Here is a 17,448-nt window from a genome sequence, read left to right as displayed (position 1 = left end):
AATTTTCATATTCTGTTATTTTGTATTATTTTTTCTTTCATTTTCAGTATGACTACTGTTTGAATACCTTATGCTTTTTCTCTCTGTTGTTACTTAATTCACATATCGATTTAAGGCAAATAGTGTAAAAGTATGGCTATCGGATACCTTATCGAACGTGTGCATTGAAACAACATAAAATGATTTATAATTCTTGTTTCAAAAGGTTAAATTAAAATATAAAACAAACACATGGTAAAGCTAATATTTAATTACCAGATCACAGTACTGACATTGATTTATCAAATACTAGTAGTTGTGTTAATCTCTAGGAATAAAAAAGTGAAAGAAAAGCGGGGAACATCATCCTTCGTGGCTTATTTTTCATTGGGGATTTAAATTCGTGGTTCAGGACAACAACGAAAACCACGAAAATTGGTCCCCCATGAAAACTGATGATATTACAGTATGATATTTCTGAGCAATAACAAATATTTTTAATTTGCTGATATGGTAGCTTTATCCATGAAAACTTCTTGATGTATCAAGTTGGACTTAAGATATTGTATTTCCTCTAAAATATGTAAAATATTTCCAGCACTATGAATGTTATGTGGTATTTCCTGTGCCAAGCTAGTCCATGATACAAGCGCTAAATGAGCTTTACAGAATGGAACATGGCACAAGCTAGATCACAATAAAAAATATAGGTCACATGTCCATCAAAAAGCTAAAATGGAGAAGTGTTTACGTGCCACGATTTGGCAAATAGTCTCCTATATGTATATATGCCTTCTTTTACTTTCTATATGCATATATGTATCAGAGATCATAACATTTAAATGAATCTAGTTGGATGTTTTTAAACCAAAAATGAGGTGACCATATAGTTGTCAAAGGAAATATAAAAAAAATGTCAAAAACTACAAAATTTGGATATACCTAATTTTTTTAATGTACCCGTAATATAAAATGTTTGATTCTCATTTCTGAATTTGCTGTGGTTTAGGTGTTAGCTTTATCTAAGGCAGTAAGATTCCATGCAATTTAAAGTTAAAGTGAACAAATTTAATATTTCATATTTCAGCCTGCAAAAACAAGAGGAATGGACTTGACATCCAACACATAATTGCAATCTTTAACATAATAATATTCCTGAATCAGACTAACAAAAGTTTAAATATTTTCATGGACTTGTACCATTGACATCCAACAGATAATTCCAACAGGGTTTGCAATAGTTAACATAATACTATTCCTGAACCAGACTAACAAGAGTTTAAATATTTTCATGAAATTTGCTGCTGGACCTTTAAATATAATTATTGTAGAACCTAGACATAAATTTACTCCTAAAAGTACAAATGTAAAATTGATTATTTGCCTTAAACAGAAATGTATTTGTAGAAATTATGCCTGTATTAAGCAAATAACTGCCAAAAACAGAAACATTTTAGTGTTACTTAAACAGAATAGTTGCATTAATTAACCACTATTAAGCAACTATGTGTCTAAAAATGTAATTTATCCCAATTTTGACTGACATGAACGACTAAACTGAACTAACCTAACTAGGGTGAGTGGTTGAAAATTTCTGAGTAAACTGTATTTCCAAAAATGCTTACCTGATTACATTTCCATTATGAAACTAAGCTCTGCTACCTTTCCAAAGGATGTGTGTGTGTGTGTGAATTGGATTTTTAATGAAGCTTTAACAATTTTTCAAACATATCGTTACGATGTCTGCCATGCGGCAGTTTATAGTGATGTTAGCACTGGGGCGTCATGCCACATACATGTAATATGATGTCCCACCCAGTCACATTATCCTGACACCAGGCCGACCAGTCCTAACACTAACCTCTTAATGCTGAGTACCAAGCGAGGCAGCTGTTAGTACTATTTTTGTAAGTCTTCGCTATGACTCAGCCGGGCATCGAACCCATGACCTCCTGCATCCAAGGCGACGCTCTAAACACTAGGCCACTAGAATGGTCTTTCCAAAGGATGAAAATCATCTTTTCTGTCTGTACTATATAGACCAAGGGCAGTAACTCTAGTTTTAAGGTGAATGATGCATTGACGAGAATGTGTGCATCTGTAGAGATGTGGGTTTTTTTCCATCTTTTAAAAATATAATGTAATTAGGTTGGTGTTATTGGCGGAAAAAGATTTGCTGAAAAAAATTGCTTTCTCCATTAAATACTTTCATCAATGATGATTGTATATGGATAATATGTTATAGGAGTAAGGGATGATGATCATCCTACCTATACACCCTGGTCATCCTTCGAGGGAAGAAAGGTTGGATTCCCTATATGAATGATACGCTGCTCTCCCATCCTGAGAGCAGCACCATTGATGGTCACATGACCAGTGGCCAATATATATATATATATATATATATATATATATATATATATATATATATATATATATATATATATATATATATATATATATGTATATATGGTTAAGAATTAATGAACTCGTCTTACCGATTAAAACAGTCCAGGTAGATCTAGTGAAAGTATATAAAGTGCCAGTGAGTAGGTTGTTATGATATCAACTGCGTCTTGTGATCATTTCCCCAATGGTTACTGGACAAACCGGATTTCAATTCCCAGAAATAAAAAAGTCCAAAAGTTTGCATATGCATACCAGCAAAGAATTTAGCTTGCAGATTGCTCTGATCTCATCAGCTGAGATCAAAGGTCAACTCTCCTCTAGCAAAACGTTATAAAATGTTGAGTGCATCATCAACTTCAACCTCAATGCCATCATTTTAGGGGTTATATCCTCTTTTACCAGCTTGACTGGAAGTAAAAAACACGTTCAAATTTGACAAAATATTCTTTCTGCATTTCAAGAAGTACTTCAGAAAATGGCAGAATCTTGTTAGGATGTCTCTCATGATTTACCTATGAAAAAGTGCATATAATAACTTTCTGACTGACCGCTGATGGCAAACTATTCTAGGTTACAAAGCACTGTTGTGTTATTAGGACCTAAGAACAAGTTGATCTTATCTGTGGCTAGTATTCGTCCATTGAGAGGACATTTAAATTACACTGCTAGCCAAAGATAAAATTAATTTATCTGAATCTCATGATGTAAAAACTCAAGAGTGATTCAACTTTTGAAAGAGTGTGAGAAATTTTGGCCTATTCATGTAACAACTGTCCAGCCAACGCACTCTGCCAGCCAATGCACTCTGCCACGAAGCCTGAAGGTACTGGATATTATTAAATGGTGGTCTTTGAGGATGAAGTGGGGCCAGCATTGCCGCAAGCAGCCAATTGTGGGATTGAGGCACTCAGAAGGATGCTGTTGTTGACTTTGCACTAGTCACTGAATACATGCCACTTTTATGTACATGTCTTTAAAATGGAGGATGCTCTTGCTCATAACATTCTCTCCAGAATCAGATGTTTAAATATGTCCTTCCTGACAGAAGCATGGTGTGATGGTGTCCTCTGCCATGGTGTCTTATGTGCCAGGTGCATCGTTCCCACGCTTTTCTAACGATAAATTTCCAGGTCATTTCCATGGTTTTTCAAGGATGAAATTATTTTTTTCAAGGTTCACATAAGACCATTACTAAATGGAATTAAAGATCACTTTAGATTCTAAAACATGGATTTTCTAAATCTAAAGAAGTTTCTCTTTCAAGACTCGCCAAAACATCTAAGTCAGAAAAGATGACCATGTACAAAACCACAAAATGTATCACACAAAACAAGTTTGATTATATTCCTATTAATTGAAATGTAAAGCCATTTCAATGTACAGAATAAAAATTATATCATTATTTTGCTGACTTGCATTATGTTGCCAAGTGGGAACAACAAAATGAACATAAGTTAGTTTTGTTTCCTTTCAAACCTTTAATTCTAAAGAATACTATATATAACTAAACATATATATATATATATATATATATATATATATATATATATATATACACATATACATATATACACATGTATATACGCATCTTATAAAAAGCGAACATTTCCTATTACAGTATAAAAAATAAATGCAAATAATTAAAATCTTGTCTTGTAAAGAAAAGAGTTTAACCCTAAATTTATGTGTGCCAATACAATCCCAAACAAGATTTTTCAAACAACCCAACCTCCTTAAGACGATATGGTTAAAACTCCATCATTTAAAAAACATTTTCAAAAGGTTTGAATTAAATTTTGCCAAAAGACCTTCAAAATTATATACTGTTGTATAAACAAGAACTGACCTTTCCATAAAATCAACTTGTCTTCTTGTGATTTGTTAAACCAGTCCCCAGGGCTCTATTGATAGAAGGGCTTGTATCATTTTCTTATATATAATACAAGGAATGACAATTTCTCATTTCAGCTCTGAGATTCAACATTTTGGACTATAAATTTGGCTTAAAACGAATAGCAGCCCGTTTTCTCATCCAGGTCTCCTCTGAATATTCCCACCCCATTTTTCATATTTGGACATTTAGGTTGTGGTGTGGGGTCAGTGCAATTGCATATCGAAAATTTGGAATTTGCCGCCACCATACATAGCAACATATATTAGTCGCTTACAGTGGGCCTAGCAAATTTAAACTTATGTTATATCGACTCATACCTGCACGAAATCGATATGAAATTATTTATTTTCTCATAAATGGCAAGTATCATAAACGTTATATCTTTAATCTGCTAACAGACTAGACAAAATTACGGCATAGATGAAACCTGACCCTGTACTTGCCATATGCATTACTAGTCACATGACTTCACAAATCTCAAATGACGACTTTGAAAGTCCAATAGTCACATGACATCAACAACAAACTCTTTTTTAATGCTGTTGTACAGAAATTTAATTAAATTAAATGAAAGTCAGATAGCTTTTGTAAAAACTAGCAATCTGTCCAGTCTGATTTATCAAGCAGAGAGCACATGTCAACGTGGTAGTTACGTGATACAATAAAACTCCTGAAGTTGTTCTCAGGGTATATAAATATGGAGAATATTGTGTTCTTTTGTTTTTGTATTTTTAGTACAACCAGCATACGACTTTCATTTAATATTTTTTTTTCTTTCTCTACAACATTTGAAAATGTGGGTTTTTAGATTTGTGCATTCATGCAATTAGCAGTGCAAATCGCAAGTACCAGGTAACATTTCATCAATTCTGTAGTTTTATCTTGTATTTCTGCAGATTAAAGACATAACGATTTTAATACTCACAATTTCTGAGAAAATAAGTGTCTGCGGTGGCCTTGGTCAATGATCAATCTGAGCTTGCCATTCACCTTTCGTACAAGGAAAAGCATGGAAAAAGACCCCAGAGATTGTAGTTTTATAAAATTATTCACCGACCCCTTGACAAATAATGACCAGATCCAATGCTGCATAATTTTCTCATCTCTATCTGACAGTAAATATGTCATGAGTGTTGAGCATGAAAGAGGAAGGGGATAGATAAATAAAATCCAAAACTTGTATGAAATAACTTGAATTACCTACTCATTCTACGGAAACAGAATAATCCAACGGTCATGGAAATGTAGGTGTCTGGCATCCACTGATAGGCTGTCCGCAGGCGGTTGGTTTAGTGAGTTAACAGCTGGAGTTAGGAGGTTTCTGGGATGAGAAACCCAATTTTTAGCCACCCAACCCAATCCTTAAGGCTGAACAAAGAGTCATAAAGGCAGTTCCTGAACTGTATGTCTCCAGAAAAGGTATTATTACAACGCGTCAGAGCATAATGTGGTTTATATGACGTCAAATGAAGACATGCTTTTTATCACACCAAGCAAGTTAGCAGATACTCAAAGAATTCACCATGGAAATATGCTCTGTTCAGTTGATGACTTTTGCATTTTGAGCCATCAACTTCCAGGCATGCTCATTAGCTTATTTTTTGCCAAAAGGAAAAACAGATAATGATGTTAGGTCCAACATTGATAACATGGCCACAATGTTACATACCAGTTTTGATGTGGTATAGTAAACATTTCTGTAAACTTGACTGAACACAGCAGTAGTCATATTTACAGCCAGACTATTCTCATCTAGAGCTGGATGTTCAGTATTAAAGGCATTCTAAATGAGTTCTATATCAGGAAGAGGAAAAGGTCACTTGTAATTGTTACTCTAATAAGAATGCCTTCAAAATGCCCAGATCTCTTATCTTATTGGACAGATAGTCAACATTCCATTTTGTTTGAGGACTGTGGATGAAGAAGGAAGGAAACATTCTTCTCTTATATAAGTCTTAGGATGTCTTGACCTTATAGGCCTGACTGGCCATAGGAAATCAAGGCCATTCAGAAAGTGGCAACATATGACAAATTTCATTCACTCAGTTCCGTCCACTGTTAGAGCTGAGTGTATTACATTTTCTAGTTTGTCTTCACATTATATTTGAGTTATCCTCAACAATTTCTACAGGTCAGGGTAGAACATACATGGAGGCAAGGAAGAGGCAGTACCATTGTCTCTGCATGCATCATGGTATCATGCCAATAAGTATGCCATGAATAATGGTCAGCCACATGCATAGGATAGATCTTTCATACTGCAAACAGCAGGCTCTTGCTCCTCCAATATGGCTGAAGTAGTGGTAGCAGGTTGTAAGCTTGCAATTGACTCTGTCTTAGAATGGATGTCCAATACATCAAGACTGTTCAGTTGGAGTCTTGCTTCAATTCCCTCTGTTCTTCACACTCTTTCTTAAGTCAATGTAGCAAATATCCTCTGTCCAAAGGGGCAGACACTGCATGTTCCAGATAATGTACATTTGGTGCAGGTGAGACATGTCATGTGTGTCCTCATTGGTCTTGAACCTTTTACATTTGGGTACATACCACTGTCATTGTTCAGCTTAAAGACAACAAGGTAAAAATAATATTAAATTAAAAACTTCAAATTTGTTAATAGGCCACACAACATGTTCTACTACAAAAACATAAACAACAAAATGCATCTATGATACCATGTTAGAGTATGAAGTCAAAATAAACAAAGCCCATGAATGGAACACAATATACATAAATCTTGTTCAAAATCAATTTTGAAGACCACCTGTAATATAGTCCTCACTATACACAATTTCTTCATGAATGAATGAAAACAAAAGAGATAATCAAAAGAATTTTGGAAGGGCTTGGCACTTGCAAGGGGATGTAATGGGCAAGAGTTACTGCCCTTGGTCTATATATAGTATTGACAAAAAAGACAAGTGTTATCATTGGGGAGAGCTGTAATCAGAGGTAGAGGAGCTTAGTTTCCTAATGTTAATGCAACCAAGAACATATATGAAAGAGAAACAAGTACATCTCTCATATCACAGATAATGATTCATAAAATTCTTGCATTCCCTAGACTTACCTGCATTGCTCTGCATAGGCAAAATGGTGGAAGACACAGTAGCCTGTTCTTTGCTGGCAGCAGCAGGTGGTAATGTAGTGGGCAAGGTTAACTCTACAGTATCAGACATCATGGTGTGTGTCTCTGACTCGATTCCTTCTGCTGGTGATTGTTTCTGATCCAAAAGATTAAATAAGATTGGACATACTCCCTTGCACAAAATATAAACAATAGCCCAAAACGTATGACTACGCCAGTTGAATTTTGCCGCTACAGTGATTACACTATATAATGCTCATTATCAGTCCTCCCACCCTCATGGAAGTGACCTAATCACATGACATGATTACAACAAATGGATATGAGCTGCAGGGAGCATACATTTACCTTTCAACATTCCCAGTGTACATTAAATATCTTACGAATCATTATCATACAATTCTTACAAGATCATGCCAGTTCTAGCTGTTTAAAGTCATGTAATTCTGTCATTACAACAGCATTCAAACAATGGACTTCAAATATAAGTGAATCTGGGTTTGTTGTGTTTAAAAAACTTCCTTTTGTAGTATTTGGTACATAATTTACCTAGTACTTGAAGTAGTTGACTGCGTCACCTACTCAGCAGGAATGACAACAAGTCTCAAGGAAGAAACACGAGAAACATGAGAACCACATTTTAGTCAGCTACTGTTATGCAAAATGAGCAGTCAGTTATTTGTAACATATATATTTTTATTATAAATTCAAGTATGAAAGATAGTTGTAGATATAATGTCAGTAAAGAAAATCTTTTGATTTCATTATGCTTAACTAAGACAAAAATGGCAAACAAAATCTTAAAGATAGATCCCTCTGCAATATTTGTCCCCATCTGGAAATATTTTGGATTTCAGGAAAATCAGATCCGAAACATGTCTTCCCAAGTGGTTACAGGCACAACCAATCAGCTGCAAGATGAACTCATGAGTATGCATGTATTTTACCCATAACTGAACCCATCCAAGATCCTTATGATACAGGCAAATATTACAAGTTTGAACAAAACTGGATCAGAAATAATGTGGCCTCCAGAGTTGGAATAAAGTCAATGAGATGTAGGATTGCCTCATTAGTATGCATGGTTCTCACTCAGTATTAAATCCATGTAATATCTTGATGATGTAAGCTTATGTTCTAATCTTGATCAAAATCATATCAGCTGTATAAAATATACAGTATTTTTGCTAGCTCAGCCAGTCTATTCAAGTTCACCTCGTTAACAGACATGGATCTCTTTCATTATTGAAACCATCTAAGATCTTAATTAGATATGCATAATAGCTACTAAGTTTGATCAAAATTGGAACAGAAATTTGACCTCCAGAGTAGTATCAAGGTCAGCCAATCAGGTACAAGATCATCTCATACATATGCATGGTCCTGGTCAGTATCAAACTTGTCAGAAATTTTGAGGATATAAACCCATATTCTACATTTGAATGAAAAGGTCTCAGAAATAAGGTTCAGATAATCAGATGCAAGGTCATCTCATTAGCTTGTATGTATCTCACTCATTAACAAACACGTCCAAGACATTAATGATATAAGCATAAATTACAAGTCCGATCAAAATCAGATCAGAAATACGGCCTTTTGAGTGATAACAAGCTCAACCTTGTCTGTGATTTTGATTTCATAAAATCTATATTCAATGTATGATAGAAACATGATCAGAAATATGGAATCCAGTAATGTCACAATAAATTATTGATGGACAGGCAAACAACAGATAGATGACTGATAATGGATGATAGACAGTGCATGCAGGGACATACTCTAACCTTAGCCTTGACCTTATGGTGATGTTAGTTAATACAAATGTTAGAAAACATATGTAGAAGCATGGTGCATCCGTATAATGAAATCAACCTATATTTAATGATTGTGTAATTGAGTATACTTGAGTTTCAGGGCCATACAAACAATTGTGAACAGCAACTGATGGCCCTATTATCACAGTGATTATACAGGAAAAACTCACCAAGTAATTGTGATTCTGTGATATATCCATAGATTTCCAATATAAATCTCAGCATATTTTACTTAGTAGAAAGATTATGTACCAATATAAAACACAGCGCATTTTACTTAGTAGAAAGAATATGTACCAATATAAAGCACAGCACACAGTAAAAGTATCAAAATCACACAAAGTTTTCAAACTTCCAGAAAATATTCAGTCGCTGCCACACTGTTCTTATATCAGTGACTGTCCACCATATTTAGCACTCCAGGGTAGCTACCATGGCTTGTCCTTACAAAAGGGACTTATCTTCCATTTATTGGCATGACAAAGCTAATAATGTGCTCAACGTGATATAAAAAAAAAATAGCTAATCATTCAATTTTCAGTATTCTCAACGAAAGTTTTGGCAAAATTATCTCAGTTCCTAGTTCACCTTGTCTTATTCAAAAATGTATTTGTTTTGTTGTGTGATATTACCAAAACAAAAACAATCTGGCCTTTTGTGTACTATATATATATATATATATATATATATATATATATATATATATATATATATATATATATATATATATATATATATCACATAAACTATAAAGCAAGGATTGACATAATAAAATAAGAAGGAAATGAAAATATTTGTAACATCTCTTACATAAATGACCTTAATTTGTACCTGTGAAATTTTATCCACATGTGTTCCAACTAAAATCACTGGGGGGATGCCAGCTTCAGAAGATGGTGCACATGAATGTATGGAGTTTATCCACACCTCAGTCAGATCTGAAAATAATCATAAAAAGATGTTTTTAAGATTTCCATAATACATTTAGTCAAAAGGGTGGCAGTTATTACAACAGTGCATTATCCTTTTGAAATATGTCATTACCTTTCAATAATTCCTAGCATAATGTGTTAAAAGTAACATTAAAATCAACAAAACAAACAAAGAGGGTGGGGCTAAATGGTACTGAAATAAAAGAAAAGTAAAAACTTTAACACTGAAGTTAATTTATGGTATAACTGTTTGCAAGGACATGCATATGGATGCCAAAGTAATCGCAATGTCAAGGTTCTGCGAATGTGGGGCTGTCAAAAATGTTTGTTCTTAAATAATCTTCTTTATCCTTTTTTGTCTGGGGAATAAAGCTCCATAAAGAAACTAAGAATAATCAGTTTATTATTTGGGGGTGGGCTAACAGGTAAAAACTCACCATGCACTCTGCACTTCATTGTTCCTTCACTATCAAAATAGCATTCATCGTCTACAAGATCAGTGACCTGCCCACTGACATCTGAAACAAGAAGATATATGGCTCGTCTTGTCAGGAATGTCTGGTGTGTTGTATAAAATGCGTACTGCCCTGCGAAGTCCCATATTGTCATTGGTGCATATTTGACAGCATTACGTCTCAATTTATCAGGATTTTCTTTCAACAATTTTAGCATGGCCATGGTGCTTGTTTCAGACTGGGTGAGTGTCGGCTGAGCTACAGCAGCGGGGAATTCTTTTTCTTGACTAGCAGTAGATACAATATTTTGGCCAAAGTCTTCATGAGGAGAATGGCGACCAGTGGATAGTGCTTCTGTCTCCTTATCTTCAACAGAAACATGAGCTCCTGTATGACTGTTAATAATTTCATCTCCTTCAGGAGGGACCACAACCTCCTCTTCGTCTGTAATATTTGCAGAGTTATCAGTTCTCACTCCTTGTTGAGGTACTGCAGCCTGTTCCTCAGCAATGGCCTTATCGCTGGTTGAATGTTGCTCAATCAGGACCTTGGCAAGGCGACACAGTCTACGATCCTGTTCTGAATCTGAAAACACAAGGAACAGTGAATGCAAATGAATTATGCATTGTATCATGTAATTAGATTAGTCTTTAAACTTTACAAAAATAGGTACAGTCACCATCTTACCCGTATACTGACTCTCTATCACAACTTTTGACCAGCTGTTCACTGACTTTGACAAGGATCCACTTTTCAAGCATGATTTATCTTGGATTTAACCAAGGTGAAGTCTGTATGCAAACTAGGATGCTGATATTCTTGTAATAAAAGTGAAAATAGCACAAAATATTATATGCTCAATTTTTCTATGTTTACTTTAGATTGTCAGAATTGGGTAGAATAAGAAAATGAGCATATAATAAAAAGGTTACTGCATTTGTATGGGAAAATATGAAATCCCAAGGTCATGCAGTATTTCCATCCGAAAAACCTGTTCATATTTTCCCATACAAATGCAGTAACCTATAAATATAAGAAAAAGTAATAAAACAACAGCAAGAATGGAGAATTCCATATAAATTTAGATATAAATGCTGTACATATATGAGACAATAAAGCCTACACAGCAGAGAAGGGATTTTTGACACTGTCTATGACACAGGAATCATGTCCATACTAGGTTTGAATTTAGGACTTCTGTAATTCTAGACAGGCACTCCAATAACTATCTGTCGCACATAATGCACCTAAGTTTTTACATTTTGCCCTGTTTTTCTAAGACATGTCCTTCTGTCTTCATTACCTGTGATCTCATGGACCTGCCTAATAAGACTGAAAATAAAGTTTCCCTTTAAATATGACAAGCCTTTATCATCAGAAACCAGCTACTGCCACACAATTCACACGGAAAATATCATGGCAACACTGGGGCTCAATCACAGGACCTCCTAATTCTAGGAGGGTACAACGGCATCCAAGCTGATGCAACCAACCTCCTTTAGTGATGTGCTTCCCAATCAGTGGTTTGACATGAACGTAAGTGAAACAAACCCACGAAGCTTGAAATATACCAGTAACATTAATATCATGTAGCTATGTACAATCTCCATGTTTCATGACTTTAGCATGTACAGTGGCAAAGAAACAGTCTCAGTAGTAAGAGTCCCTTGTTGAGACTGATGGCCTATACTGTGAGTGTGGAAACCATCTCTGATATTATTTTATTAACAACATGTATGTTGATATGACCGTCCATTCAACAGAAGCACTTGTACAAATATTTCCAAGATGGACATTATAGTGACCATGATATCATTTATATTTAGGGCCAAGTGAAACTCATAAAAAGTCTTTTAATGAAAACCTGATGTTGATATAACCTTTTATTCAAGAGTATCAATAATATGATTTTCAATCTATCGGATGTCAGATCAGCACCATTTTCATTCAAGGTCAACAAGACACCACTAGAAATCTTTTTGAAAAAGAAAAAAAATAAGACCATCCAGCCAGTTGGAGTGATACGATTTTCATGGTGGCCAGATTGTATATCAGATCATCATCATTTTCATTTAGGACCAGCTCGATGGCATAAGAAGTATTTAAGTGAAACCCCCATTTCACTATTCTTTTTCAATGATAATATTTTCAAACTAGTAACTGTTTTGGCCATAATGGATGCAAAATCACCACCATTTTTTATGACCAGGAAAACAACATTGAAGTCTTTTGGTGAAAACTCTGCATCAATATGACCATCCATTCAAAAAGGACAGCAGAACAAGATTTTCCACATGGATATGTTGGCATCTATATTGGATGCTAGACTGGCACCATTTTCATTACGTACTAACTAATAATCATAATAAGTCTTCTATATTCTTCAGGAGTGGAAATAACATTTTTAAAATTAAAATAATATTAAATTATCTGATCAACATAATTTTAATTTAGGACCAAATAACACAAGCCAGACTTCTAAAAATAAAACAGCACAGTTATCAAATAATAGTAGAATAAAAATAGAAATAACTATAATTAAACTTTAAAAGAAAAGAAAAACAGCTCTGGATTATTTTTTCAAATATGTGCCATAAATATATGAATATCATAATCTGAAATAATACCAACCCATATATTTGGACAATTTCTTTGTACACTTGCCCTTGGTTTTAACATGCAAGAAATACTGCAAATACTACTCCCTCATTATCACACAATACATAGATGACATAGAGTATATCAACTTAAAATAAAATTCATCACACACATAGTACGACCTTATAAAGCTGTCCATTGAGAGTAAAGACCTCCATTTAGGGAGACTGCCCTGCAATGAAGTCCACAGTAGTATTCCCTCTTTATAATGCTGTCCATAGGAGGCATACAGTATACTGACAAAGTGAGACTGGCTTACACAATAGTGTTCCCTCTTTATAATGCTGTCCATAGGAGGCATACAGTAGACCATCCTATAGTGAGGCTGCCTTGCAATAAAATACACAATAGTATTCCCTCATTATAATGCTGTCCATGGAAGCTATGAAGTGCATGTATATATTTCACTTAAGGTAAGATCAACTTATAATCATGTACTACATTATAGATATAGCATTACTGCTTTTATAACACTGTCCAAGCAAGTTGTTGTTGTTGGGTTTAATGCCATTTTTTAGCACATGATAGGCTATACATGGCGGCTAGTATTAATGGTGGATGAAGAACTCAGGAAAATATCAGAAAAAACCACCAACCCATGAGAAGCCACTGGCATGCTTTCTCACATACCCATATTGGCCGAATCGGAGACTTGAACTCATGCAGACAGAGGTGAGATGGCAGTGATCCATAATGGAGATCACTTCAGACCATTCGGCCACTCAGGGCCCCTGTCCAAGGAAGTCATAGAGCAACTGTTTTTTAACACAGTCCATGGAAGTCATAGAGTATACTGCTTTGTAACAATGTCCATGGAAGCCATAGAGTATACTGCTTTGTAACAGTGTCCATGTAAGTCATAAAGCAATTGCTTTGTACCACTGACCATGGAAGTCGCAGAGTAACTGCTTTGTAACAATGTCCATGGAACCCATAGAGTGTAACACTTTGTAACAATGTCCATGGAAGCCATCAAGTATACTGCTTTGTAACAGTTTCCATGGAAGCCACAGAGTATACAGCTTTGTAGCAATGTCCATGGAAGCCATAGAGTATTCCACTTTGTAAAAATGTCCATGGAAGCCATAGAATATACATGTACTGATTTGTAACAGTGTCCATGGAAAACACAGTGTATACAGCTTTGTTAATTTTGTAATTTGTCCATGGAAGCCACAGAGTATTCCACTTTGTAGCAATGTCCAGGGAAGCCACAGAGTATACAGCTTTGTAACAGTGTGCATGGAAAACACGGAGTATACAGGTTTGTTAATTCTGTAATTTGCCCATGGAAGCCATGGAGTATTCCACTTTGTAACAATGTCCATGGAAGCCACAGACTATACTGCTTTGTAACACTGTCCATGGGAAATCACAACTAACTGCTTTGTAGCACTGAACAAGGAAGCCGTACAGAACATTGCTTTGTAACACTGTCTCTGTAAGCCATAGAGTATCTTGCTTGCCATAGAGCTACTGCTGTGTAACAGTGTCCACGGAAGCCATAGATTATACTGCTTTGTAACACTGTCTATGGATGCCATAAAGTATACCACTTTGTAACAATGAACATGAAAACCACAGAGTATACAGCTTTGTAACAATGTCCATGGGAACCATAAAGTATAATGCTTTGTACTGAGACTACCATATAAAGAAATACATTATACATATAACTTCATTGCTACATGATGAAAGTGATCCATGGCTATAAATGCCTTACAACATGAATGGTATTATAATGAAGGGTCTTATAGTGGAGGAGTACTTTTTATACATATCAGCAATACAATCAATTAAATTCAGTATGAGCACTGCCCATGAAATCGCCCAATAAACAGAAATTGATCCATATAAGTAAGCTACAAAGAAATATCAGTGACATACACTTGAGGGAAGAATGTAGTACCTACAGAGATGCACTGAAATGTTTCATGACCAGTATAATGCCAGGTGGGAAAATAACTTTGATGAAATAAGCTGTGAATGAGAGATCTGAGTGACCAAGTCTTGAAAATTAGCTTATACCTCTTTATGTATATTCAGTCCAACAATATTTGAAATTTGCCAGTCTATACCAGGTCTTGCCAGATATTATAATCACAGTCATTGTTTTCTTAAAGCTGTTATTGTTATTATTATTATTATTAGTTAGTTGCAGCTGAAGTAAGTGTTAAATTTTCTTTTTTTTAAACCTGGTCAAAACTTAGTCTTTTCACTGAGTCATATTTATTGCATCAACATATTTTATTGACTGAGCATCTCAAAGTGAAAAAAAAGTCTAGATTTTGTATAATTCTAGAAGAAAATAAAAGCTGTCCAAAACATTAGGCCATCATAAAATGCAGATTTATGATTAATATGTCTCAGATACATTTTAAATATATAATGTATCATTTAATTGTTACTCCTTTCAAAAAGAACCTTTCAGTGTTTGTTCCTTTCTTTACCCCAAGCTGTTAGGTAACACTATAGTAATTTTTCATGTTTGTTCCTTTCTCTTTCCCCAAGCTGTTTGGTAGCACTATATTTATTTTTAATGTGTTCGTTTCTCTTTCCCCAATATGATATGTAACACTACAGTAAGTTTCAATGTTTGCTCCTTTCCCTTTCCCCAGTCTGTAAGGTAACAAACACTGCAGTAATCAGGCAAATGATCTGTCATTCTATCTCCAAGTCATTAATATTTTTTCCTGAAGATTTGCTAACCAGTGAAGACTGTTACTTGTATTCAACTGAAAGTGTCTGCTGTATTAAAGCCTAAACAAAAAATAAAATGTTCTTTGTCGAGGGGTTTTCCTGGCATTTTGCTAACCAGTAAAAAAAATTGCATTTGGCAGAAATGTGTGTTAAAGTCTAAACAGAAAATAAAATGTGTGTTTAGTCTCTTGGCTTTAGCACAGGATAATAGCAACTAGACATGATTACACCACTTGCTGAGAGTTCAGTAGCACTACACCTTCCTTCCAAAATATGCCACATATAGTTGTTGTTCTTGTAGGGTTTAATGCCATTTTTCAGCACAAGATAGGCTATACATGGTGGCCAGTATAACTGGTGGAGGAAGAACCCTGGAAAACCCTGGGAAGAACCACTGACCCATGAGAAGCTACTGGCAGGCTTTCTCGTATAGCCAAGCCTGAGATTCAAACCCATGTAGATACAGGTGACATGGCAGTGATCTTGAACGGTGAGTGCTTTAGACCACTCAGCCACTTGGGGTCCCACCACAAATAGTAACATGTGCTTATTTATTGTATATTGTATCCAAGATAGTGCCTGACAAAGTATGCAAAGTCAAAATTTAAATACAACTATCATTAAATCCCAGATAGTCCTAAAAGGTCTACTACAAGTCCAAAGGTATAGAGTATGCCAAATGAATTTGATTGGTGTTTAAAATTAAGTTGGCTTGAATGTGCTGATGTGCCAATAGCTTGGTACCATGCTGATGTGCTGTCTTGATATGTCACAATCATACAGTATAATCAAAAATGTCTTCAAATGAGTTTACAGTAATTCCCACATGGTGATTGCATCTTACAGTCAATGACCACTTTGTAATTTCAATCAATGATTGAAATAAACACATCCACTCAAATAATACTTGAACACAAATAAAAGACTAATTTCAATCCTGATGTTTAAGATAGGAATTAGTAATTCTAATGTAAATAACCCTGATATAAATAAAACTATGACACAATAACATAATCAGGATGAGGGACATAAGTACATTTCCAGATCAATCTTATTTGTAAACAAGGTCAGGTTCTTCACTGCAGTTTTAACAGCCAACAAATCAGAAATCAGGTTGATCGTAGAATGTCCAAATAAAAATGTTTACAAACACAGATTAAAAAGTAATTAGACAAAACTTGACTTTTAAATATACTAGGGATTGGATACTTGAAACCTAGTGCACTCTCAACAGTGACTACAGAAAATCCATGAAGACAACAAACAAAACATTCCTACACATAACACATTTGAAAATAATTCAAGCATCCCACCGAGATATTTACTATGTTTGGGAAACAGGAGTCTTACATTAAGTAGCGAACAAAGACAAGAATGGACACTTGCCATATTTGATTCCTTAGTCAGATCAGCAGTTAATTCCCGCTGACAGTGTTTTCTTCACATTTGTCTCAGTAAAAACTCCTACCATGCTATCAACATATTCATCAGCTTTTATTGTCAATGACACAATGAAAAT

The 17,448-nt window shown here is 34.9% G+C and overlaps 1 protein-coding gene across 1 annotated transcript in view; it reads right to left on the bottom strand.

The window, feature by feature from the left end:
• The window catches only part of LOC149789841 (uncharacterized), a 106,793-nt gene that overhangs the window by 39,510 nt on the left and 49,835 nt on the right, over positions 1-17,448 (bottom strand). The window contains exons 2-4 of the mRNA XM_089973136.1: positions 10,554-11,156; positions 10,016-10,122; positions 7,353-7,506 (exon numbers count right to left, since the gene is read on the bottom strand). Of these exons, the coding sequence (XP_089829262.1) occupies positions 7,353-7,506; positions 10,016-10,122; positions 10,554-11,156 (864 nt within the window). The remainder of the gene's footprint in view (positions 1-7,352; positions 7,507-10,015; positions 10,123-10,553; positions 11,157-17,448) is intronic.

Source organism: Sinohyriopsis cumingii, chromosome 10, assembly GCF_028554795.1.
Source record: "Sinohyriopsis cumingii isolate HCF-2022 chromosome 10, ASM2855479v2, whole genome shotgun sequence".
Lineage (NCBI taxonomy): Eukaryota > Metazoa > Mollusca > Bivalvia > Unionida > Unionidae > Sinohyriopsis > Sinohyriopsis cumingii.
Note: the sequence above shows the minus strand (reverse complement) of the source record. Positions and strands in the feature narration are given on the sequence as shown.